Consider the following 24,491-nt stretch of genomic DNA (forward strand, 5'->3'; position numbering starts at 1 on the left):
TCGCAAAAGGCAGGGGCATCACCTGCTGGCTTGTCTCCCCTTTCATGCAAACTCCTCCGGGAGCCGACGCGCGCGCTCCAGCTCCGGACTGACACCGGAGTCCCCCGCGGCACTACCCCTTGCGTCGCGGCCAAGAGCTCCGCCTTGGCCCCGCCCCAGGCCACACCCCGCACCCGCGGCCGCCCCAAGTCCCCCACCCCCAGGTCCCCCAACGCTCCCACCCGCTTGCTCCCACCCGGCTAGCCGCCCAACGCCGGCCCCGCCGTCTTGCCCCAGGCCACCAACGCTCTGTCTTGACTCCACCCCCACAGCCTCCCTGGGGCTCGTTCCCTTCCCCCGACCCCCGCCACGCTCCCGCCCCTTCCGGCCGCCCCGGTTCCCACCCGCCCCCTCGCGTGCCTCCCTTCCCACGCGCGAGGCGCGCCCTGAGACCCGAGTGGCCGGGCAGCAAAGAGGCTGGGCGGGGAGCTGGCTCGGGTTTCGGCCCGCCCCCGGCGCCGGCGTGACCCCTCCCCGGGCGCGGGCGGGGCCGGGCCAGCTGGCCGGCGCCCCGCCCCCGGCCTGGCGCTCCGGGCGCTATAAGAGGGCGGCGGCTGCGGGGCGCCCAGCGCGGGGCCGGGAGCGCGATGGTCAGCCGCCGCGGCGCGGCAAGATGCTGGATGGGCCCCTGCTGGCGCGCTGGCTGGCCGCGGCCTTCGCGCTGACGCTGCTGCTCGCCGCGCTGCGCCCCTCGGCCGCCTACTTCGGGTAGGTGCCTCGGCAGCCCGGCGGGCGGGGCGGGCGGGCCGTGCCCGAGGCCGGCGCGGGCGCGAGGGCGGGGGCGACCCAGGTGCGCGGGGCGCGGTGCCCGGGCTAGCGAGGGCCCCCGGGTTGCCTGGAGCTGTTTGTTTGCGGAGCCCGCGTCGCTGGGTCCGCGAGTCGGTGTCCCTGTGGCGCGGAGCGCGGAGAGGGGCCGGCGTACCCGACGGGCTGGCGTGAGGCCCCGGTCCTCCGTGACCCCGGAGCCGTAGTCGCTGCGGCCGCGCCCGCGGCCGTGCCTGAGGCTCCCTGGAGCTCCGGGACCAAGCTCTGGTTATCGGGTCCCTTAGGCCAGGATTTCTTGCCAAACGTCTGGAGCCTCCCTGGCCCCTGCACACCCACCCCCCCTTGCAGTTTCCCCCTCCTTTCTCTCCTCGAGAAGTTAATTTAACAACAACAAAAAAATACGTACAAAATCCAGATGTTCCTTGCTCTGAGCCCCAAAGGGAAAAAAAAACTCCAGACTGGAGGAATTTTATTTTTCTTGCGCTTTGCTTCTGACGTTCGCTCGGGCCCCGGCCCGCGGGAGCGCGTCTGTGGGACCTCTCCGGTGCGCAGGGCCCAGCCCAGCCGTGAATGCTGCCTCCCGCCGCCTCCAGGGTCGCTGTCCTGCGCGCTTCTCCGTAGCAGCAGTTAGTGTGGTTTGGGCTCGTCTCTCTCCGACGTTCCTTCCTGCCCTTCCTCGTTCCTCGCTCCCAGATCTGGGATGTCCAGACGGGCGAGCTTTGGGGACCCTCGCTGTACTCTGCAGATGGGCACACCGGGGTCTGGGTGGCATCGTGTGGGCAGCCCTACGGATCTCCCCAGTCTCCCCGCCTCCTTACCCCGTGCCACTCCTGGAGCCGAGGCCACCCTCGCGTCCTGCCCAGTCCCTGTCCTGCGTGCCCTGCGGCCGTTCCCGGGCTGCCGCCCTCCACCCGTCGTCACCTGTTCCCTCTCCCCTGGACCAGGCGCCGGCGCGCAGCGTCCTGGCCGGCAGAGGGCCCCGTTGGTCCAGAAATGTGGCACTGCCAGGGCGGGGAGAGGCCGACTGGGCGAGAAGCCCTGCAGGTGTATCCTGTTCTCAAAGAAAATAAAATATTTTCATGGGAAACTTTCCCTTTGTGTTTTTCTCCCCCCTCCCCCTTCTCCTGTTCTTTTTTCCTGGGTTGTCTTCCAGGGTCAGCTCCCTGTCTCCTTACCCTGGAGACCCCACCCCGCAGCCAGAGCTGTGGCTGTGGGTTTGGCCCGCCTGGGGCCCAGGCTGTGCAGAGGCTGGCACGCCCCTGCATGCCATCTGTGCAGCCTTTGCCTCACCCTCTCGGGCAGAGGGAGGGTCAGAGGCTGGCTGTCTGGCTGCAGGTCCACGGTGAGTCACGGTGGCCTGTCAGCCAGCTGTGCCTTCTCGCTGTCCGGGCTCAGCCATGGGTCTGCTCACCAGGCTTCAGACACACCCTAGGCTTGTCTGCGCCACGCTGTGCTCTGCTTGGAGTCTCCCTGCTGCTGGCCTTTTCTCTCTGGGAAGATCAGACCCACAGGGTGGTGTTCAGGGTCCTGGCTCCCGCCCTCCATCCCAACCCCTGTAGCATCCCTCTTTTTCTCCGTGTTTTCTCTGCACTTTGTACCTTCAGGGAAGTGTGGCCAGTGGCTGTGTGGCAAGTCAGGAGGGCTTGGAGCCCCTGTGGCTTCTCCAGCTAGCCCTTCTGGTCCTGCTCTTTAATCCCAAAGGCCCCCTCAAGTGAGGCTTCCCAAGTCCTGCCCCGTGGGTAGCATAGAAAGCAGTTCTGCTGCCTCTGCTGGGGGTGCACCCCACTTCCCCCCTCCCCCTGCCACCAGACAAGAGAGACAAGACTCAGCTTGGTGGATGGAGGTCCTGGAGGATGGCAGGCTCTGTGCCAGCCCCACAGGCAGAGAAGGTAAGGGACCTGGTGCTGGAGTCCACTCAGGATAGCACCAGGCATGGAGGCCCAGCCTCTGGCTAGCAGTGACTGGCTGAGCCTGGGTCTGGGGCCCTTTCTCCTGGCTTAATAAAGGGGCAGGAGCCAGAGGGGAGGGGGAGGAGGAGATGGCCCAAGGCAGGCAGGGCCAGGCAGGGCTGGGCCAGAGCCAGGGGGCCTCTCTGTGCCTTGTGCTGGGGCTTCCCTCCCCACCCCAAGTACAGAGGGAGCAGGGGGAAGGAGCTGGGATCCAGCCCTCCTCTCCCTTCCCCCACTCTGAAAGCTCTGCCTGGCACAGAGGCTCACAGGCAGGGCAGCTCCAGTTACAGCCCAGAAACCCAGAGAGGCTGGCCTGGGGGAGGATCACGTGGGTGGTGGGAGCCCTCCCTGCCCCGCCCCCCCCACCCCCCCAGGCTGCAACCCAACCCGCCCTGCTCCTGCTGTCCTGCTCAGCCTCTGGCCACCAGGCAGGGCCCTCCAGGTCACCTGGCTGCCATGGGAAAGGGGCTCTCCTCTCTTCCTCCCTGGCCTGACCATTCTTTTTGGTGTGATTAGCAGGTGGTGTTTCCATCTGGTTTTCCTGGGGCTACAGAGATGTCTGTGCTCTGGGGGCCTAGACAGCTGGCCTGATGCTCTCTTGGAAGGAAGTGGAGCCTGGCTCTAAGGAGGAAAAGACTGTCCCAAGGTCTTGTGGCAAGTTTGAGATACAAACTTGGACACCCCTCCCTGCTGCCAACCACCAAGCCCCCTGCCCCACCCCATAGATCTGGGTGGGCTCTCCCATACTTTGCTCCTCTCTTGGCGTTATCCTCAGGTGAGAATATAGAGCTAAAGGGTGGGCCTTGTGTGCTGAAACCTGCTCAGGAAGGGATGCCCCAGGCCCTCGGGCAAGCGACCCTTGTGCTCCTCTGAGCCTGGAGCCAGGGGCTGGATCTGGGGATTTGGGGGATCTGTGCTTGCCAGAGCAGGGTCTGGGCTCCCCAGCACCTTGCTGCCTCTTTCTTAGAGGTCCGGTGTGTGTGCTGAGCCAGCCCCCTGCAGAGGCCCCTGGGGAAACTGCTAGACAGGCATCCAGGGGCTGCACAGGCCAGCGGAGGCCTGAGGCTTCCAACGTGATTAATCTTCTATAGAAGTAAGAAGGGGCACGGTGAGCCCTGAGGCTCTTTCGTGGTGTTGGCTTCAGCACTCCACATTATACAGGAAGCGTTTGCAGGGTGATGTGGGGGAGTGGGGCACTGCTGTGAGGTCTGGGCTTGTCCCAACTCTCTGGTCCAAGTAGCCTGGAGGCCTGCATGGAAGAGGCAGCACCAGGCGTGACACTAAGGGCTTCCCTAGCCCATGAGGGGTGCTGGGAGCCAGTTTGAAAGGCAGCTGAGGTGCTCTGGACCATTGCAAATGGGGGAGGGCAATTGGCCTTAGGGCCAAAGGTCTTTTTGTTATTGAAACATAACTCACATCCTGTAAATTTACTTAGTTGAAGTATACAGTTCAGTGGTTTTTAATACACCCACAAGGCTGTGCAGCCAGCACCGCTATCTAATTCCAGAACATTTTCATCACCCCAGAAACCTCATATCCCGTCCCCCCCTCCCCCAGCCCCTGGCAACCACTAATCCACTTTCTTTCTGTGGATTTGCCTATTCTGGACATTTCATATAAATGGAATCATACCATATGTGGCCTTTCGCGTCTGGCTCTTTTCACCGAGCATGCTGTTTTCACGATTTATTCACCTTTGTAGCAAGAATGAGTACATCATTCCTTTTTGTGACTAAATAATATTTGACTGGCTGGACATAGGGCAGTTTTCTTCCACCTATTCATCTGTTGATAGACACTTGGGTAGTTTCAACCTTTTGGCCATTGTGGATAATGCTCCTGTGAAAATTGGTGTACACGTTTTTTTTGGCTGTATGTTTTTAGTTTTTCTCGGTACATACCTAGAAGTAGAATTGTTGGATCATATAGTAATGCTACGTTTAACCTTTTGAGAAGCCACCAAACTGTTTTCCACAGCATCATTTTACATTCCCATCAGTAATGCACCAGCGTTCCAATTTCTCCACTCCTTGCCAATGCTTATTAATTCTCTGATTTTAAAGAAAACATATTTTTTTGTTTGTTTTTCAATTCTGGCCACCCTGGTCGATTTGAGGTGGTGTCTCGTTGTAGTTTTGATTTACATTTCCCTGATGACTAGTGATGTTGAGCATCTTTTCATGTGCACAGTGGCTATTTATACTGTCTTATTTTGGGGAAATGTCTATTCAGTTTCTTTACCTACTTTTTGGCTCAGTTGTTTGTCTTTCTGTTGAGTTGTAAGAGCTCTTTAAATGTTCTAGATCTATTCTTGGACTGAGGAAAACCTGTTTTCTTGACCTGTGAGCTGGCATGCTCTCACCCCTTCATACAGGGGCTGCACCCATGGGTCTTCACAACAGATCTTCCCCCTGCTTGGCCCCCCAGTGGACTATGTGGGGGGCCAGGGTGCAGGTGGCTGTTCATTTGCTGGAGCCTGGTCTGGGGTTGGGGTTAGCTGGGGGCCCTGGCACTGTGCTCGAGGTCTGCCCCAGAGGGGCTGCTGTCATTGGGGTGAGGGAGGGCTCTGAGTGCGGGTCAGGGAGGGTCGACTGCCCAGCGCCAGGAGGTGAGGGCATCTCCTCTGCTTCTCTGAATACTGAGCCTGGGGCTCAGCTGGCGGTCCTGTGTGGCCACGTGCCTGCTGGCTGCTTGGAGGAGGGGCTCCTAGCTGGTCCCTAGAGTAGGAAGAAGGAGGGAAGATTTCCTGGGCAGCAGGAGCGAGCCTAATGGTAGAATGGTAGAATGCCAAGGCTGTACAGTGAGCCTGTGAGTGGGCAAGGGGTAAGATGGAGCCCTGCTGAGAGAACGAGACAGCTCTGACAGGGGCTGGGCGGGCTTGTGTATGGGGCTGAGGGCTGGGGCTCACCTGTAGGGGAGGTCAGCCTTTCACAGAGAGGCTGGGGAGACCCAGAGTCCACTGGGGCTAGGGAGGGGCTGACAGAGGGAGAGGTGTCCCAGGGGATTCCCCGGCCAGGGGTGGTGGTGCTGTGAGCTAAGCAGGCAGGAGCGTGGGGAGTCACGTGGGTTTGGGCAACAGGGCAGGTGCTACCCATGGCGACCCACCTCTGGACAGACATGCCCCAAACAGTCCTGCAAGGCCTCAGGTCTGGTGTTTGAGGGAGAGGCCATGGAGAGCAGTGTGCTTCAGAGGGTCAGGAGAGGGTAGGCCTGCACTGGCAGCTGAGGTGGGGGAGGGCCCAGGCGATGGGGCCCTATCCACAGTGTCCAGGGCAGCTGAGGGGCTGGCAGGGAGATTGCTGAGGCCCCTTGGAAGCCCTGTGGGTGAGACCTCAGAACAGCAGGTGACGAGGGATGCAGGGCAGGGGCAGCAGGCTGAGGGAAGGTGCCTGGGGATGTGGGGAGGGCTTCAGGTCAGGGAAGGGAGCTCCAGGGACAGGAGAGGATAGAGGGGTGGTGTGTGGAGGGGCCTGGGCTTCCTGCCTGCAAAGGAGGGGGGATTCTTCTTGGACTATAGTCCAGGACCTCTGTGGCCAGTAGAGGGACCTAGGTGTTCCAGGTTCCCAGCCTATGGGTCCAGGGCAGACATGGGGAGGCAGTTGGAAAGAGCAGGCGGGGGAGGCAGAGGGGATCCCTTGGGGAGCTCACTGCCCCTTGCATCTCTCGTCTCCAGAGTCCCTCCTGCCTCCCCCCTTCTCCTGGCCAGTCTTCTCTGGGGGGCTGTGGACTCCCAAACCGTTGGCCCCTGCCTGGCCTATTGTCCCCTTCCATAGGCTCCTGGGGGGGCCCTGCCCTGGCCCCCTAATACAGAGACCAGATAGAGGCAGGTGGGAGCATCAGGCCAGGACTGGGCCTCTGGGCTGGGAATCTCGTGCACACAGGCTGTGGAGTCCGGTGGCCTCTTGGTGGGGTCTGAGGTGAGGAGGAAGCCGCCGCCATCTGGCCCCCCTCAGCTGTGTGAGCAGATGTTCTGCCACAGCCGGCGGCCGTCTGGACGGGAGGACAGCTGGCCTAATCTCACCCCCGTCCTTGCCACTGTGGTCCAGGACCTGACTCCAGAGCCATGGGCACTGGCATGATCCTGCCCAGGCTCTCAGGGTGGCCCCAGACTGAGGGTGGCGCCCACCACCCACCCCAGGGGCCTTGTGACATAGAGCACAATAGAAGTGTGTGGGTATTTTTTCTCCTGGAAAAGAATGCACACACACGATTCCTCCCGGGGGGCTGTGGGCCCTGAATTCGGGGAGGAGCGATGAGCTGATAAGGGGCCTGGCTTGGCTTTCCTGGCTGTAGAAAAATGACACCTGTCAGCAGGGCCGGCACTCAGCCCCCTTAATCCCAGCCTGGGGGGCACCCGGCTCCCTTTGTGTATTGTCCCAGAGGTGGGGGTGCCCCTGCAGTGCCCACCCTGGCTCAGCAGACTGCAGGAGGTTTCAGAGGAGGCACAGTTGTCTGGGAAGTGGGTGAGGCCAGGTCCCTGCTTGAAGGTCAGCCTCTGGTGGGTGGGGAGCAGGGCCACTGTCCTCATGGGGCTACCCATCCTCCTGGGTCTGCCTCAGCTGTTGCCTCTTCCAGGAAGCCAGAGCATAGCCCAGAAGTATCACTCCTTACCTGTAGCTCACCTCTGGGGAAGCCAGGAGGTTCCCTTGTGGTGTCTCCTCCAAACTGCGCTGGGCTGGCTCTTCCGAGGCCTGTGAGGGGGCCCCTCCGCTTCCTGGCTCTGCACCCAGGAGGCTGGTGTGGGGTGTGAGGTGCTCGTTCACCAGGTGGCCCAGCCCCCTGCTCACCCCTGGCCCTAACCTCCACCACGCTGCACCCACACTTGCTGACTGGGCCATTACACCTTCCAGCTCAGGGATGGTGGGCCAGGTGCAGCAGACACAAGACAATGGGGCCTAGATGTTGGACAGAGGCTTTGCGGGTGTTTTTGCTGTGGTGCCGTGCTGAGGGGAGAGGGCCCTGCTGGAGCTCCCAGGGTGGGAGGTGGGGGTTGAGGACCCCACTGAGCGAGGGTCGGGGAGGTGGGAGCAGGTGGCTGCCCACGGTGCATAGCAGGTCTGAGCAGGCCTCTGGAGTGGGGCTTGGTAGCGTGGGCTGGACGATGACCAGCCTGTTTTCCTGCAGGGACTAATCATTAACGGACATCTGTGGGCTGGTCCAGGGTCTCCAGAGGAGGGCAGCCCCACTCAGGACAGTATCAACCTGGGTGGTGTGCTGGCCATCTGGCTCTGTGACCTGCGGGCACAGCCCGCCATGCTCCCCTGCTCCTCCCAGTGAGGTTCCTGGCTGGCCTGGTGCCCCTAGCCACAGGAGGAAACCCGGCCGCCCAGCTGGCAGGCCCTGCACCTCGAGACCGGCAGCCGGACGAGGGAATGGAAAAAGGCAAGCCTCAAGCTGCGTTTGTTTTTCTTAGCGATACCTGAGGTAGACGTGGCCAGGGAAGTGGTCTGGCCCGAGAGTAGAGACTGCCAGGGGCTCCCAGACCAGAGCACACCAGACCTGGCTCCCTCTTGGACAGAGGGAGCAGCAGTGGCTGCCTCAGGCCACCCCAGGGTGGGGTGTTGATTGAGGCTGTCCCAGTGTTCCCCATCTGTGTCTGGCATGGTGCTAGGCCCCTGGGAGGCCAGCTCCAGGAAGGAAACCAGATATCAAAGTGATGCTGGTAGTGGCGGCAGTGGTGGTGGGGTCCGGTGGCTCTCCGAGCACCTGCCCTGCATCTTGCCTGTCCTTTGTGGCAACCCCGTCGTGGGTCCACAGCCATCTCTGAGGCCTGGGGGTGTGGTGACCAGGGCACAGAGGTGGCCTGGTCACTCTGGTTCCTCCATGAAGCCACTGCAGCCCGTCTTCTCCTTGCGGCAGTCAGTGAATCTGGGGGTCCCATGCAGCCTCAGCCACCTTCCTGGGGGCTTTCGGCATGCCACTGTCCAATCTGGGCTCCACCGTCCTGCTCTGGAAAGGGGGCAGTTGGCTGGTGGCCCTCAGAGTCTGGGGGTCCCACGAGTTCTGCTTGCTTCAGGGGCCTCGTGTGGATGAGGACCTTTCTGTTAGGCTTGGGGGTGCCAGGCCTGGTGGGCAGTGCTGTGGGTCCCAGTGTAGTGGAGTTTGCTGAGTCCTGTGTCTGCCAGCTGACCCCCAGGGTGGCCAGGCCTTAGCTAGGCAATCCCCTGGACAGTGATGGATCTGCAGACTGACCAAGAGCTCTTCGTGCCCTGGAATCTTCGGGCCCCATGAGGTGGGGAAGTCGGGGCCTGGCAGTTCTCACAGCTGATGGAGGTGACAGCTGTCACAGACACAAGGTCTCTGCCACAGGGTGACCTGTATGTGGGGAGCTGCCCTCCCGCCCTGCTCAGCCCCATCCCTTGGCCCTCACCTCCTCCTTGGCACGGCAGGGCACCAAGTGATGGTGGAGCTCTCGGGGAGCCCCAGGCTCTGGTGGCATCTATGCCCACCCCACACCCGCCTGCTTGGGTGGGAGGCTGCAGGCCACGGGAGGATGGAGGGTTAATCTCAGAACCAGTTCTCAGCACTGGAATTTGTTTTGAATTTGATTCACACAGAAATTAAACGCCGTCTGGTGGGGCTGAGGTTTCCTTGGCAGGGCGCTGTGGCTTCTGGAACTCCGGCCTCTTCTCCTTCCGCCCAGCCCAGGGTCTCAGCTCCCCATGCCCGGGGAGCTGGGTTTGCGGGCAGGGTGGCCCTTGCGGTGGCTGGGCCTGTAGGCAGGAGGAAGGGCAATCGAAATCTGTTCCCCTACCCCAACTGTGAGTGAGAAGGGGTGAGGTGTTCTAGGGGCTGAGTGATGTGGGAGAAGGATGGCTCCAGTACCAGCGTGGGCCAAACCTGCACCCACCCTCTTCCGACAATGCCTGTCCCGCTACCTGGCTGTCCTTGGGGCAGATGTGAGGATGTGTGACTGGCTGGGTGCTCAGAGGGGCTGCGCTAGTAGTCCCCAAGCAGTCAGGCATGACAGCCTCAGGCCTGGCCCACAGAGGGGGTTGGGCATCCCCAGACTTGGCTCTGTCTGTCCTAGGTTCTTTCCTGCTGCCCCAGGGCTGGAGTGTGCTCTCTGCAGAGCTCGTCAGCGGGGTGAGCCCTCAGCAACGTGGGACCTAATCCAGGATGATCTGGTCTCAAGATCCTTACCTTGATTACTTCTGCAAAGAGCCTTATTCCAAAGAAGGCACATTCTGAGGTTCCAGGTGGCTGTGAATTTTGGGGACCTTTATCCTGTGCTTCAGATTATTCCTGCAAACAGTTTCTCAAATACGGCGACCAGCATATGGTCAGAGATAGCTTGGTGTGCAGGGAAATGCAGCCAAAGGACTTGCAGAAATGATGGCAGCAGACCAGTAAACAGAGCATCCCACACTGAATATAACAACTCTCACTGTGCTTGCAGGAGCAAGATAAGCTTGGGATATCTGTAAGGAATGAGAAGCCACAAAAACTGACCCAGCAAGTTTGGAAAAACCAAATAGAACTGGGAAAAATTTTAAGTAGTAGACTGATTTGAAAGCAGATTATAAACAGTTGAAGAGAAGTAGCAAACTGTAAGATGGGTCAAGAGAAATTACACAGAGTGTGGCATGGGAAGGCAGATACACAGAAAGCAGAGAGGGTGAGAAACCTGGGGACACAGTGAGGAGGTCCCACATGCTCCACCAGAGGCCCAGAGGTAGAAGAGAAGAGAAACTGATGGGGTGATACATGGAGAGAATGGCTGAGAGTTTTTCTGAAACTGATCATAACAATCAAGAAGATTCAAGAGGCCCAGTGTCTTTCTAAGCAGAAAAAAAAAAAAAAAAAAGCTCATGCCAGAACATGACAGATTGCAACTGCAAAACACCAAAGCAATCCCAAAAAACAAAATACAGATTACCTTCCAAGGATTGTCAGGCTGACAGCTAAGTTCAGAACTGAGAGCAAAGCCAGGAGGTGGTGGGACCATCCCCTTGGTGCATGAAAAGAAAATAACTGCCAGCCAAGAACTCTACGCTCGGTGAAGATTACTGTAAAATGAGGGTGAAATAAAGACATTTTCAGACAAATTGAGAGTTGCTCTGAAGGAAATGTTGACGCCGCAGCTTAGGCATGGGAAATGGCCCTGCTGTGTTCCAGACACAAAAAGGAGTGAACAGCAAGGAGAAGGTCACAGGGAAGGAGGGGATAAGGGAGCACTGAACAACTTCCTGTTGGGTCCTAAATGTAGAACTAAAATACACAACAGCATATAATTCCAGGGAGTCAGCAAGGTTGTGTTCTCAGGCCTCATATTACTGAGAAGGGGGTGGTATTGACCAACATTGAACATGGGTAACTTATAGACTCATGTTGTAATTTTGAGGGTAACCATGAAAATAATGGAAATATATGACTTCAAATTAACAAAAGGAAAAGGAGAATAATGAAAATAACCCAAAAGAAGGCAGGAGAGGAGAAAAGAAAAAGAAGAGGCATGGCCAGCAGAAAGGATAAACTGAGACCCCAGGACCCCAGTGGATGAAATGTTCCAGGCATAAGGCTGAGGTGATTGGGGTTGTGGTCACGTCCTGAGTCTAATTATAGGCTCTGGGTGAGAGACACACGATGTAAGGATAGAGAACATAAGAGGATGGAGAGAGAACACACCAGCTCAATGGGCCATAAGGTAAAGAGGGAAATGAGAGTAGAGAGAGACTCAGACCCAGCACAGTGATCTGAGCTGTGACTGTTTTAGTCAGTGACCTGGGGCTGTGTCAGGCTCAGTCTGGTGCCCTGAGGCTGCAGTTTCGGAGAGACTGAAGCAGCCACAGTGGTAGCTTAAATGCATATTTTAGAAGTGGAGAGACACTTGAAAGCACTCAGCAAGAGTCCATAACAAAAGTGAGGAAGAGAAGTAAGGTAAACCGAAAGAAAGTAGAAGTAGTGCAGAAAACAACAAAAAAACGTGCATTAGAGATGAACAGATCCCTCTCTGGGAAGGTCTTAGAAACACCAGAGGAGACTCACCCAGTGAAGAGGAGGCTCAGAGTGCTAGTGTCCAGCTACGGGGAACATCATCACAGATTCTGCAGACAAAAACAAGGGAATGTAATGAACAGTTCCATGCTGATAAATCTGCAAATTCAGAGGAAATGGAGAAAACCAAAAAAGTAACAGAAACAGATTCAAGATATAGAAATACTGACTAACACTATAGTAAGCAAAGAAATTGGGTCATTGGGAATGTAAAGTGGTATAGTTACTGTTGCAAACAATCTGACAGTTCCTCAAACAATTAAATATGGAATTCCTCTATGACCTAGCAGTTCCACTCCTGGGTTTATACCCATGAGAAATGAAAACATATGTTCACAAAAATATGTGTACATGAGTGGTCATAGTGGCATTATGAACAATAGCTGAAGAGTGAACAACTGAGGGACTTCCCTGGTAGTCCAGTGGTTAAGACTCTGCGCTCCCAATGCCAATGGTACGGGTTCCATCCCTGGTCAGAGAACTAAGATCCCTCATGCCGCAGGACGCGGCCAAAAAATAAATAAAATAAATAAAATAAATAAAAAGACTGAACAGCTCAAACGTCCATCACCTGAGGAGCAGAAAAATAGAATGTGGTATATCCATACAATGGGATATTATTACATGCTACCACATGGAGGGACCTTAAAAACATTGTGCTCAGTGAAAGAAGCCAGTCAGAAAAGGCCACACGTTGTTTGATTCCTTTTATAGGAAATGTCCAGATCAGGCAGACCCACAGAGGCAGAAGGTAGATTAGTGGTTGCCAGGAGTTGGGGGAGGGGAATAGGGAGGTCATAGCTAAGGAGTACGCTAAGTAGTTTCTTTTTGAAGTGATGAAAATATCCTAAAATTGACTGTGGTGGTGTTTGCACATATCTGCAAATATACTACAAAATGCTGAATTATATACTTTAAATGGGCAAATTTTATGGTAAGTGAATTATATCTTAATATATAAAGGTGTTCTAAAAGAAAAGAAAAAGAAATTGGACCAGAAAAGAAATGTTTCCACCAAGAAAAGCTCAGCCTGCATGGCTTCATGGCAAGTTCCACCAAACAGTCAAGAAGACACGATTCTAATCTGACACAACTCTTCTAGGAAATTAAAAAAAAAAAAAAAACTCCTGCTAAGGCACTGAAACTCAGCAGGAAGAGCATGGGAGAAGAAAATTACAAGCACGGACGCAAACATCCTAGACAAAACATCATCAAGTTACATCAGCAAAACAGAGAAAGGATAAAACCCATCGTGGCCAACTGGGTTTATTCCAGGAATGCTTAATGTCTAACATTAGAAAAATCAATTAGTGAAATTCCTCAATTTAGCAGATTAAAGGAGAAAAATCACACATCAAAAGATGCAGGGATGACATTTGATAAAGTTCATCATCCATTTGTGATTTTAAAAACATTCATAGCAAACTAAAAGCAGAAGGGAACTTCTTTAACTTGATACAGGGTGTCCAGAAAAACACACAGCAAACCTCATGCTTAACGGTGAAATGGCAAAAGCTTCCCTTTTAAGACCAAGACTCAGACAGGGATGCCTGTCGTCACCGTTGTCTAAATCTGGGTGATGCCAATTGTCTTAACAGACCCTCAAGCATGATGGGAGTCGTTTCTCTCATGTAGCAGTCACGTTCTGGCTCTGTGAGTGCATTGACTCCTGGTCTCTCTCCTTGTAGTGCCAGTCTTTAGGGCACCCTTGCGTCTGGAGAGGTGGGTCTGGGTAGCAGAGATGAGCAAGGATGAGGGTCCCCACTTCCTGGTGGTGGTGCCCACAGTTCTCTCCTTCACTTCATGGTCACACATGCTCTGTGCTGGCTGGTGGCTGTGGAGCTGGGGGTCAGGAGGCTGGGTCCCAGAGGGTAGCTGGCAGATTCTGCACGATTATGCTGATGGCCCTAGCCAGTGTAGCAAGGCAGGAAGAACCGCATAGTAAGAAAATAGACTGGTGTCTCTGCAGACTGCATGATTGTACACAGAGCATCTGAAAATCATCAGAGATGAATCACAACACATAGTAAGGTCACCAAATACTAAATCAGCATAGGGTCAGTTGGACTTTTGTAGGTCAGCAACAGAGGGAAGACTGACTTTATAAAGTTATTTTATTTTTATACACTATCACTCTGGAACACAGACTGACTCTAATACAGGCCAGCCCTGTGGGAGGCTGTAAGACTTCAGACTTCAGTGGGGGAACGTATAAGACTTCAGAGAGAGGCAGGAAGGAATCCTGAGTAAATGGAGAGAGATGCTGTTCTCACCAATGGAGAGATTCAAAATTACACACACAGGGGACTTCCCTGGTGGCGCAGTGGTTAAGCATCTGCCTACCAATGCAGGGGTCACGGGTTCGATCCCTGGTCCGGGAAGATCCCACATGCTGCAGAGCAACTAAGCCTGTGCACCACAACTACTGAGCCCACGCGCCTAGAGCCCGTGCTCTGCAACAAGAGAAGCCATCACTATGAGAAGCCTGTGCACTGCAACAAAGAGTAGCCCCGCTCGCCACAACTAGAGAAAGCCCGCACACTGCAAAGAAGACCCAATGCAGCCAAAAATATATAAATAAATTTATTTAAAAAAATTGCACAGAGCAGTCATGACCACCCCAGCAAACCCTGTCACGTGTGTGCAAATGCAGAGCCAACGTGTGCCCTTGGAATCTGTTGGAAGGAGCTCCTGACGGAATCCCAGTAAAACATCAGGAGCTCGTGACACTAGCCCAGGGTGGAGCCTGGAAATGAGCCACATGTGAGGCTGCTGTGACATCACAGAGCAGCGAGGAGATGGAACCTTTGGGATCCTGAGGGAGGGATGCTGGCCCCACCATACTTCATGGGCAGATGTTGGTGTCAGCTGGATGGAGAACTGGATGTGCACAGCAAGATGGGGAAGCTTTTGGAAGATGTTTAGGAGATTGTTTATGACATTAGTGGTGGCAGTTGAGAGTGCCTGGGCACAAGGCTGTTTCTTGAGCTGGGTGAGAGCTGTGTTTCCCAGTTGTGCTGCTCACTTCCATGTGTGTATTATATCTTTTGAAGATACCTGAGTGTTGTAAAGTGCCAGACCAACATTTAGGTCTCATTTCTTCCCAGGAAATGGGTCCAGCGTTGGGAGAGGACAGCCAGGTGGAGCAAGGGCAGCCAACCTGGACTCAAGTCCTCCATGGGCTTCCTGGGCCGGCTTATGTGCCCATCGACCCGCCTGTCTCAGACCAGATGCCCACAGAGAGGGAGGGGCAGCTGTGTTGAGCACAGTGGCAGGTGCACTGGTGTGGGCAGCTGGGTGGTTGGAGGGTCTGTGCTGTGCCGGGTGGCCTGGGCGCTTTCTGGGCTGGAAGGCGCAGCCCCTGGAGATAGGCTGTATGGGCAGAGGCTCATTGCTCCAGGCTGGCATACAGGGCTGAGAGCCTGTGAGGGACTTCTCCATGCCACTGGCTGTATGTTGAACTTTGTCATTTTGAATGGGCCACATGTGCATGGAACAACGTGTGAGTGGCTCACACGCCATAAGGGAGAAGAACGTGTTTCCTCTGCCCCAGGCTGCCTTTATCCTGGGTTGCCCCGTGCACCCACAGGTGTGCACGCAGGTACTCTGCAGAGGTAGGCCTGTGCCTTGCACTGAGTGTACACAGCAGGTGGACTGCAGCTTTTCTGAGGCCTGCTGAATACTGGAGTGGATGGAGCCCATTTATTCAGCCAATCTCCAGTCTTTTTGAATACCAAACAGTGCTTCCAGTGTTTTTGCACGACAGCATTGCATTGGGTAACATGTGAGTGACATACACTTGTACGTTTTTTCTTGCTGCTGACATTAAATTTTTTTTTTTTTTGCTTATATGTTTTAAGATAACATATCTGTAGTCTGTATTTCTAGAAAGAGAATTGGTGGGTGAATTTTTATAGATATGTCAGTCCAGAATTCCAGCCAAGGAGGAACACCTCCTTCCCTGTGTCCTTGACAATAATCCTATCAGACATTGATTTGTACTCCTCTGATGAATGAAATATAACCTATCAATATAGTTTTTTTTTTTTTTTTTTTTTGCTGTACACGGGCCTCTCACTGTTGTGGCCTCTCCCGTTGCGGAGCACAGGCTCCGGACGCGCAGGCTCAGCGGCCATGGCTCACGGGCCCAGCCGCTCCGCGGCATGTGGGGTCTTCCCGGACCGGGGCACGAACCCGTGTCCCCTGCATCGGCAGGCGGACTCTCAACCACTGCGCCACCAGGGAAGCCCTCAATATAGTTTTATTTTGCATTTTTTTGAGTGAAATGCAAATAAGTTTTTAACAGCCAGCTATATTCCCTTCCCTTGAACTGTATGTTCATATCCTGTATCCAATTAACAGTTGATTCCTTTGTTATTGATCTAGAGGAAAAGATACGCCTGTGTCCACATATGTACATGCAACACATGCACATGTGCCCACATGCACATGCCCACACACAAGCAAAGAAACTTGGTCCTTGGCCTGGGATCTGAATTGCAGCATTTCCTCTGTTGGTCTTGGGGTTCTATGCTACTTTTTGCTGTGCAGAGATTCTTGTACATTTAGATAGTCTAATTTATTAAATTTTAAAGGCATTTTGGATTCTGAGTCACTCTGACAAAAGCCTCCCTGATTCTAAGAATGTTTTATGAATCTCTCATCTTTCCTCCAGCACTTCTGTGGGTTCCTCGTCATGTTGTCGTTTCTGCCCCTTGTCCCTGGGACCTTCTCCACTGAGCCCGGACCCACCTGATGGCCACCCTCTTCCCTGTACCCCATGCATTGTCTCACCCCTGCACCTCCGTGAGGGTTTGTCCTCTCTTGCTGCACTCCGGGCCATAAGTTCACAGGCTGGCTGCACTGAGTCCACACTGACTGTTAAGGGGGCCTGGGCAGGGGCCAGCTGGGCCCCCATAAAAGGGAGGTGGGGACGTGCCACCTTGGGATGAGGGATGCCGGGGGGTAGAGCAGTGCTGCCCCCTTGGGTTTCAGCCTCATACCTACCATGGGAGCTGGGTGATGGCTCAGGGGAAAGGCCTGGCCCTCGGGCCTCAGGCCTCAGCCATGTGGTCACACGATTTTCAAATGGTCATTCCTGGACTTGAGCTGACCCTTCCTCAACATCCTTCTGCCCAGAACAGATGTAGACCCCACCTGGCCTCAGGAGAGTGTCAGCTTGCCTGTGGCTGTGTTTATGGAGCTGCCTCTGATACCCTGGTGGACATGCTGAGGCCAGGTGGGAGTGAAACTACCTGTAGCTATGTAGACTGGCCCTGGGTGTGGGGGACCCCTGAGTTAGCTCCTCATGTGCAGTGTGGACACAGGCTGGCACCAGGTGGGGGGGGGAGCCTGTCCTCAGTGCCCATGTGCAGAGTTTGGACACAGGCACCCCCAATGCCTCCTGGAAGACTGGAAGGCAGCATCACCTGCCATCTGTCTCCCTCTCCTCGTCCGTTTCCAGCCTGGCCCCAGGTCCCCCCAGGATGGCCTTACAGTAGGGGTCTTCTTGGTTGCCGGAATGTTTTGGCAGCGGTGGGAGCTTGGTTAATCTGAATCCTGCCTGGGGGATGTGCTGGTTGGAGGCTACAGTGCTTTAGCCATGTGGCACGCAGTTCTGGGCACAGCTGTTGACATTCCTGTCTGGGGACAAGTCTCCACTGTGTGAGCTGTCTTTGTGTGAGGAGTATGGCTCTTCCGGCCTCCAGCCCAGGGTCCTCGGGCCCCTGCCTGCTCACCCTGCCCCAGTGCAGCAGCTGTCCTCAGGCAGGGGCCTGGAAGTCCACAAAACTGCCCCCTGACGTCAGCCTCTGCCACATCCCCATGTCCTTAGGCATGAAGTCCTAATGCTAGATAAGGGGTGCAGGTAACTGGGGCTGCCGTGTGCTGCTACCCCTCCAATGCATCGTCCCAGCTCCAAGCTCATGTGTCTTCTCCCCGAAGGTCTTACTGCCTCTGCATCCCCACTGCTCAGTGGCCCACAAAGGATCTGTCCGTGTCTCAGGGACCTTTGGAGCTTCTCCTCTAGCCAGCACCCATGCTGGCCTCCCACAGCACACCCAGGGGCCTCCTGATTCAGAGTGTTGCTTACGGAGAGGGGCACGGGTCTTTCAGCAACGTCTGCACAGACTTGAGCTGGCAGGGATGCCTCTGTGGGCTCTGCTCACCCACGCCCTTGGTCTCAGGGTTGGGAGCAGTTGCCACCTCTGCTCTCCCACAGCTCACCGGTACACTAGCTCTGAGCACTGTGGAGAGCAGGGCCAAGGCCTGGGGTGGGTCTTCTCAGGGTGCCCACCATGGCCTCACTCATGCTGCACCTAAGTGTGCAGAGGTGGGGGGTAGTGGTCCTTTCTGCTCTGCACCCCTAGGCCTGATCAGTCAGCTCTGGTGTTCTGGTAGCCTCCTTGCCCAATGCTTCCTGGGCCTCCTGTCAGCCTGGTTTCCGAGCCTCAGCACCCTGCTTTGCTGTTCTCAGGGAGCTGATCAGCAAGGGTGAGACAGGGGCAACTCCTTCAGGGACCGGGATCCAGAGGCCTCAGGGTAGGGCTGATTCTGCTTTGCACGGGCCCCACCCTTACCAGGGTGGATATGCAGCGACTCCCCTCTCCACTAGGCAGGGCAGGGCATGCTGGGGTGTGTGTGCATGCAGCTACAAAATGTGGTACCCCAGGTTGTCCCCAGGGGAACCTCAACCTGCAGCATTACTGCTGGAGTCTGTTAGAGGGTGGGGTTCTAGAAGGCCCTGCCCACATCCCTTCCCCTGCAGAAAGCTGCAGCTCTCCTTGTCAGCCCAGTGGCCACCGTACCCCTGAGGGGGCTTTGGAAGGACAGCAAGAAATGGGATGGGGCACGGTGTGGGGCTCCAGTATCTGTGAACTCCTGATACCCCTGGTTCCTGGGGTTGGCCGAGGTGAGAGGTGGGGGCTGGGGCTTGTTTCTAAAGATGCTCTAGTGGTGGGCTCTGAGCCCCATTCACGTCCAGGTGGGCACCTCTCCCTCCTGAGGGCTGAAGGTCTGGGTGGGGCTGGGCCTGGACGTTCCTGGAGCCCAGATGTGCAGTTGTCTGTCTGGGGACACTGAGGCCCATGGTTCTGAGCACAGAGCAGGCAGAAGGCCAGAGCCAGTCAGTCCCTGGACGGAGCAGCTGTCAGGCAGGCCAGACAGAGGAAGACGGACCCAGGCCAGGGCCTTGGCTCAGCCAAGAGAAGGGGTGGAGTTGCACAAGGACCAGGAGCCCACTTCCCGGGTGGCACCTGGGTCCTGGGACGAGAGGCCCCTTCTGGTGCACATATTCCAGGAGACCCCACTGGAACCATGGGGGCCATCTGCACAGGCTGCAGGACAGGGAGTGAGCCAGGGCCATCCTCAAGGGACCACAGGGCCGTGGGGGGCACCCCTAGCTGGGGATGGCAGAGTGTGGGGGTCCTAGAGCAAGCTGGGTAAGCAGACATGGGAGTGGGTCGGGGAGGGTACAGTAGATGTACGTCTCATGCGGCCTGAGGCAGCTGTGCCCGCTCCCTTCCTTGGTTGTTTGCCCTTGGCCAATACCCTGGGCTGGGCAGTCTTCCCAGGTGTGTGTGTATGAGTTTCTAGCTGTGTGTTCCCTCCCCTGTCATCAGACCTGGGCAGTGAGGCTGGTGTCAGCTGGGGTGTGACTCCCTGAAGGGACTTGTTGGGGAGTGGTCAGCGTCCACGTGGATACCTGAGTTATGCTCACTGGGCAGCCAGTGTGAGAACCCAGGGCGTGCAGGGGGCCGGGCAGGGGTCCACAAGCAGTTGGCAGGACAGGGCGTGAGTGGATGTGGGGCAAGCGGGTGTAGAGAGGATGCCTGGTGAGCAAGGGTCCCACGGCCTTCTCACCACCCCTCCCCTGCCAGGTTCTCTGTGGCCTTTCTGTACCTGTCCCTGGGCCTGCTGCCCCTTCTGTCCCCCAGGTGGGCCCACTGGGGCTCCTATCCAGTTGCCACCATGCTTTCCGGCCGAGCAGGTTCTTCTGCTGCCCCAGCATCTGCAGCCCTCGCCCAGCGCCCACCTTCTGCCTCTGGGGCAGGGCTCACTCTGGCCTCTCTGTGCCCAGGCTGACGGGCAGTGAGCCCCTGACCATCCTCCCGCTGACCCTGGAGCCGGAAGCAGCTGCCCAGGCACACTACAAGGCCTGCGACCGGCTGAAGCTGGAGCGCAAGCAGCGGCGCATGTGCCGCCGGGACCCTGGTGTGGCTGAGACGCTGGTGGAAGCGGTCAGCATGAGTGCTCTCGAGTGCCAGTACCAGTTCCGGTTTGAGCGCTGGAACTGTACGTTGGAGGGTCGCTACCGGGCCAGTCTGCTCAAGCGAGGTGAGTGTGCTGGGACACTGGGCCGGAGCAGGGAGGCAGGACCTCCTAGCCCTGGTGTGCGCCCCTAGTGCATCACCTCAGCTGAGTTCCAGGTGGCTGGGCGGTGGGTGGGATCTGACCCCCCTGATCCCCCCTTCCCCTGCCTCCTGCCCTCTCCCCCATGCCCAGTCCCTTCTCACACCTGCATGGAACAGTTGCTGGTGGCACAAGGCACATGTGGTCGGCTGTGACAAGGCCTGAGGCAGCTCTGATGGCTCTTGCCACATGGCAGTGGCTGAGGCCCCGTGCCTGGGCACAGGAGCAGGGGTCCAGCTGGTGCCCCAGCCCAGAGCACGGAGCCTCCTCTCTTGTGTCTTCTTCTGCCCGAGGGTGCCAAGGGGGACTCTCATCTGAGTCTCTCAACAGCGTTGTTTTAAAAACTAGGGGACACGGGGGAAGGGTAAGCTGGGACGAAGTGAGAGAGTGGCATGAACATATATACACTACTAAATGTAAAATAGATAGCTAGTGGGAAGCAGCCGCATAGCACAGGGAGATCCGCTCGGTGGTTTGTGACCACCTAGAGGGGTGGGATAGGGAGGGTGGGAGGGAGGGAGATGCAAGAGGGAGGAGATATGGGGATATATGTATATGTATAGCTGATTCACTTTGTTATAAAGCAGAAACTAACACACCATTGTAAAGCAATTATACTCCAATAAAGATGTTAAAAAAAAAACAAAACTAGGGACCTGAGGCCCAGGGCATGGCAAGGCTCACAGAGGGCCCTGGCCAGTCTAGTAGGTTGGAGACCCAGATGGATAGGGTCTCCGATTGCTGGGCACACCTGTGGCCCAGTACACTCTGGGTTCTCTCCTGCCCCTGACCAGTCCTATGTCTGGGGCACGAGGGAGCACCTCCTGTCCCCAGGTGCACATGGCAGCCCAGGCAGGTACGCCCCTCCCTGCATGGAACACACCAGGAAGGATCCTTCCCGCAGACCCTGCTCTATATGGAATGTGTGCCTGGGGATGCCATGATTTGGCTGCACCTGAGGGAGACGGGGGCCGCTGTGGCCTGCTGACCTGCCCCTGCCCCCACCACCCCAGGCTTCAAGGAGACAGCCTTCCTTTACGCCATCTCCTCTGCTGGCCTGACGCATGCACTGGCCAAGGCGTGCAGTGCAGGCCGCATGGAGCGCTGCACTTGTGATGAAGCCCCTGACTTGGAGAACCGAGAGGCCTGGCAGTGGGGTGGCTGCGGGGACAATCTCAAGTACAGCAGCAAGTTCGTCAAGGAGTTCCTGGGTCGGCGGTCTAGCAAGGATCTGCGAGCCCGTGTGGATTTCCACAACAACCTCGTGGGTGTGAAGGCAAGCGGGGTGGGGTGCGGAGTGGGAAACGGTGCAGGGTGGGGGGCGCACAGGGCACAGGGCAGGGCATGGGGTGGGTGTGGGGTTGCAGGTGGCGTGAGTTGGGGAGCAGGGCGGGAAAGTGCAGAGGGGTGGGCAGGGTGCATATGTGTTTAAGGGCTGGGGTGCAGGGACTGAGGGAGGGGCATTGGTGGTGGAGAGGGCTGGGAGGAGGTGATGTCAACTGCCTCTGGGGCTCTGTTCCAGCCACTGGTGACAGCCAGGGCCTCCAGTCCTTCTGCTTATAAGGCTCATTACTTACCAGATGGGCAGGGATACTAGTTGTCATGGTGGGGAACTCCATGGAGGGGTGCCCCGTGGTCTCCCATGGTTGGGTGGAACCAGAAGGCCTACTTGCTGCTGGCTGGCGAACAGGCAGGTGGGTCCTGGCTGGTCAAGGCCACAGGGAGGGTCTCCCTGCTGGGCACCATCTAACCAGGAAGACAATGGACTGGTCCCTACCTGCCAGGGCTGAGGGGTGGGTGGTCCTGTCACCAGGGACCTAGGTGGACAGCAAACGGGTAAGTGTGTGGTCCAGGGGTCCCGGGGAAAAGCTGGGGGTGTGGCTGGCTCAAGCTGGGGAGGCGGCTGCTACCTCAGGGACCCTGTCTGTGGCCAGGACTGTTCCGAGGAAACTTGAAACAAAAGACTCAAGGTGAAAAGGACTGTTTCAGCTCTCTTGCTGGGCCCTTCTGGGAGCTGCTGGCTGCAGGCATGGCTGGACCTGGGGGGACCTGGCTCCGCAGCCACTCTCTACCCACCCGCCAGCCCCTTGGTTCCATGCCACTGGAGGAGGCATCGGGTCCCGCCACCTTCACTGTGGACAGAACACCCCACCCTCTTAGTCCCTGCACAACCTGGCCAGTCAGACGCCTCCCAGGGCTCAGCCTGAGCTGTGGGATAGTCAGGGGCTGGGAGGGGGATCTGCATGCTTGCTGGGCAGCCCTTGCGATATGGAGCCCCAGGCTGGGGGCTGGAGGGGGGCGTGAGGTAATTAATGCCAGCCTCACTCTGAGCCCCTCTTTATTGAGAAGCCAGAGTTCTGAGGTGTGGGCTTATTAAAGAATCAATTTCTCCCTATTCCACAGGAGCTCTGCCTCTCCTTCCACCCTCTGGGGAGGGGTGCAGGCTGATTAAATCCCCCATGGGAGGCCCTTTCTTTTCCTCTGCACTCGCCCTTTTGTAAGCTATTAATGAAAAGTCAGAATATGAAAGTGCTCCATTAGCTCCACTGGTCCTGGGTAAGCCTCGTTTTAATTAAATTTGTCCGGGTTTCTCAGCAAAGTATCATTAAATGTGACTCTTCTGTTGCCTGGCTGGAGGGCAGCTATGTTTCTTAATCCCCCTTGAGCCGACTCTCCCTGGGGGCAGTGTGGGAGCTCAGGCCTGGCTTGGGGCCCACTGGGAGAGGAACCTCCCCTTCCCCTGCCGTTCTTCTTCCCCGTGTCCCTCTAGGGACCCCAGTGTGGAAAGTCAGGCAGGAGGCCCCGTGGGACAGCTGGGCTGACTCCACGGCTTTGCAGGTTGGACCCAAGTCCTGGGAGGGGAAGGGCCCAGCCTGGGTCTTGGGCAGCTTCCCAGATCCCAAGCGGAGTGTTGGTGCTGGGCCATGCCTGCTCCTGCCTGCATGTGTGCGGTGGGTGCAGCCCTCTCCCATCTGGACCTCTCTGGAGGCTTTCTCCCACTTTCCAAGTATCAGGGTGGGGGATGGTGCCTGCACATGCAGTAGCATCTGATCCCTGTGCTCAGGCAGGGGCATGGCCAGTTCTGTCCACTAGGCAAGCTAACTTGCTTGTCCTTACTTTTTCAAGGAGCAGACTGCTGAGGACAGACTGTGTGGTCCTGGGGGGTGCTGACAGGGGGCTAGTGGGGAGGTGTGCCCTGCCTTGCAGAGGGCAGCCTGGGATGCAGGGATGGGAAGGGAGGACCATGATGGTGCAGGAGGTGGGTTCAGGGTGCTGCAGTGTCCTCTCTGAAGGTGTGGTGCTGGCTATGGGGTTTCCGTCCTGGGTGGTTTGTGGCTTGGAGAGGGAGGGACATGTGTGGGTACCAGGGAGCCTGGGTGATGAGCAGTGGTGACCCCCTTTGCCTGGGCCTGGGTCTGGGGGGCCATGAGATCTGGCCCTGGGGTGAATGGCAGTTCCAGCCCCTCTGAGGGTTGTCCTTGGGGACTGGTCTCCAGTCTGCTCAGAGTGGCCCTTATGCCCACCTCCCTCCCAGGTGATCAAGGCTGGGGTGGAGACCACATGCAAGTGCCACGGCGTGTCAGGCTCGTGTACCGTGCGGACGTGCTGGCGGCAGCTGGCGCCTTTCCATGAGGTGGGCAAGCGCCTGAAGCACAAGTACGAGACAGCGCTCAAGGTGGGCAGCACCACCAATGAGGCTACCGGCGAGGCCGGCGCCATCTCACCACCGCGGGGCCGGGCCACAGGGACGGGTGGTGGCGACCCATTGCCCCGCACACTGGAGCTAGTGCACCTGGACGACTCACCCAGCTTCTGCCTGGCCGGCCGCTTCTCCCCAGGCACTGCCGGCCGCAGGTGCCACCGTGAGAAGAACTGCGAGAGTATCTGCTGCGGGCGTGGTCACAACACACAGAGTCGGGTGGTGACCCGGCCTTGCCAGTGCCAGGTGCGCTGGTGCTGCTATGTGGAGTGCAGGCAGTGCACCCAGCGCGAGGAAGTCTACACCTGCAAGGGCTGAGCCCCTGTGCCTGGCCAGGCTGCTGCAGGGGTACAGGTGGTGTGTGCCATGTGAGGGGTCTAGACCTGCAGGGGCTGAGTCCTTGACCCGGGCGCCCCCAGTATACTTGGTTACAAGGCAGGGGCAGAGGCCAGGGAGTTGGCTGGGTTGGCCATCTCCGCCCTTTTATCTCCCCATCTCAAAGGCCCAGTCTGACCTCTGCATCCCCTCTGTTTGTCCCTCCCCATGACCTGAGAGCTTTGCACAGATGCTTTCCAAGCTGTGTCCCCCTGAGTCACCAGGTGGCCCTCCTGCGCTGGGTGCCCTCTGAGGAG

At 57.1% G+C, this 24,491-nt stretch overlaps 1 protein-coding gene across 1 annotated transcript; it reads left to right on the forward strand.

The window, feature by feature from the left end:
* Positions 1–652: 652 nt before the first annotated feature.
* WNT9A (Wnt family member 9A) lies at positions 653–24,177 on the forward strand (the record flags this gene model as incomplete). The annotated part of the gene is made up of 4 exons (XM_082836698.1): positions 653–747; positions 19,828–20,084; positions 21,173–21,435; positions 23,695–24,177. 4 exons carry the CDS (start codon positions 653–655, stop codon positions 24,175–24,177), a joined length of 1,098 nt encoding a protein of 365 aa, XP_082692824.1.
* Positions 24,178–24,491: the final 314 nt, after the last annotated feature.

The sequence above is a fragment of the Leucopleurus acutus genome (assembly GCF_964270905.1).
Source record: "Leucopleurus acutus genome assembly, chromosome: 3".
Classification (NCBI taxonomy): Eukaryota; Metazoa; Chordata; class Mammalia; order Artiodactyla; family Delphinidae; genus Leucopleurus; species Leucopleurus acutus.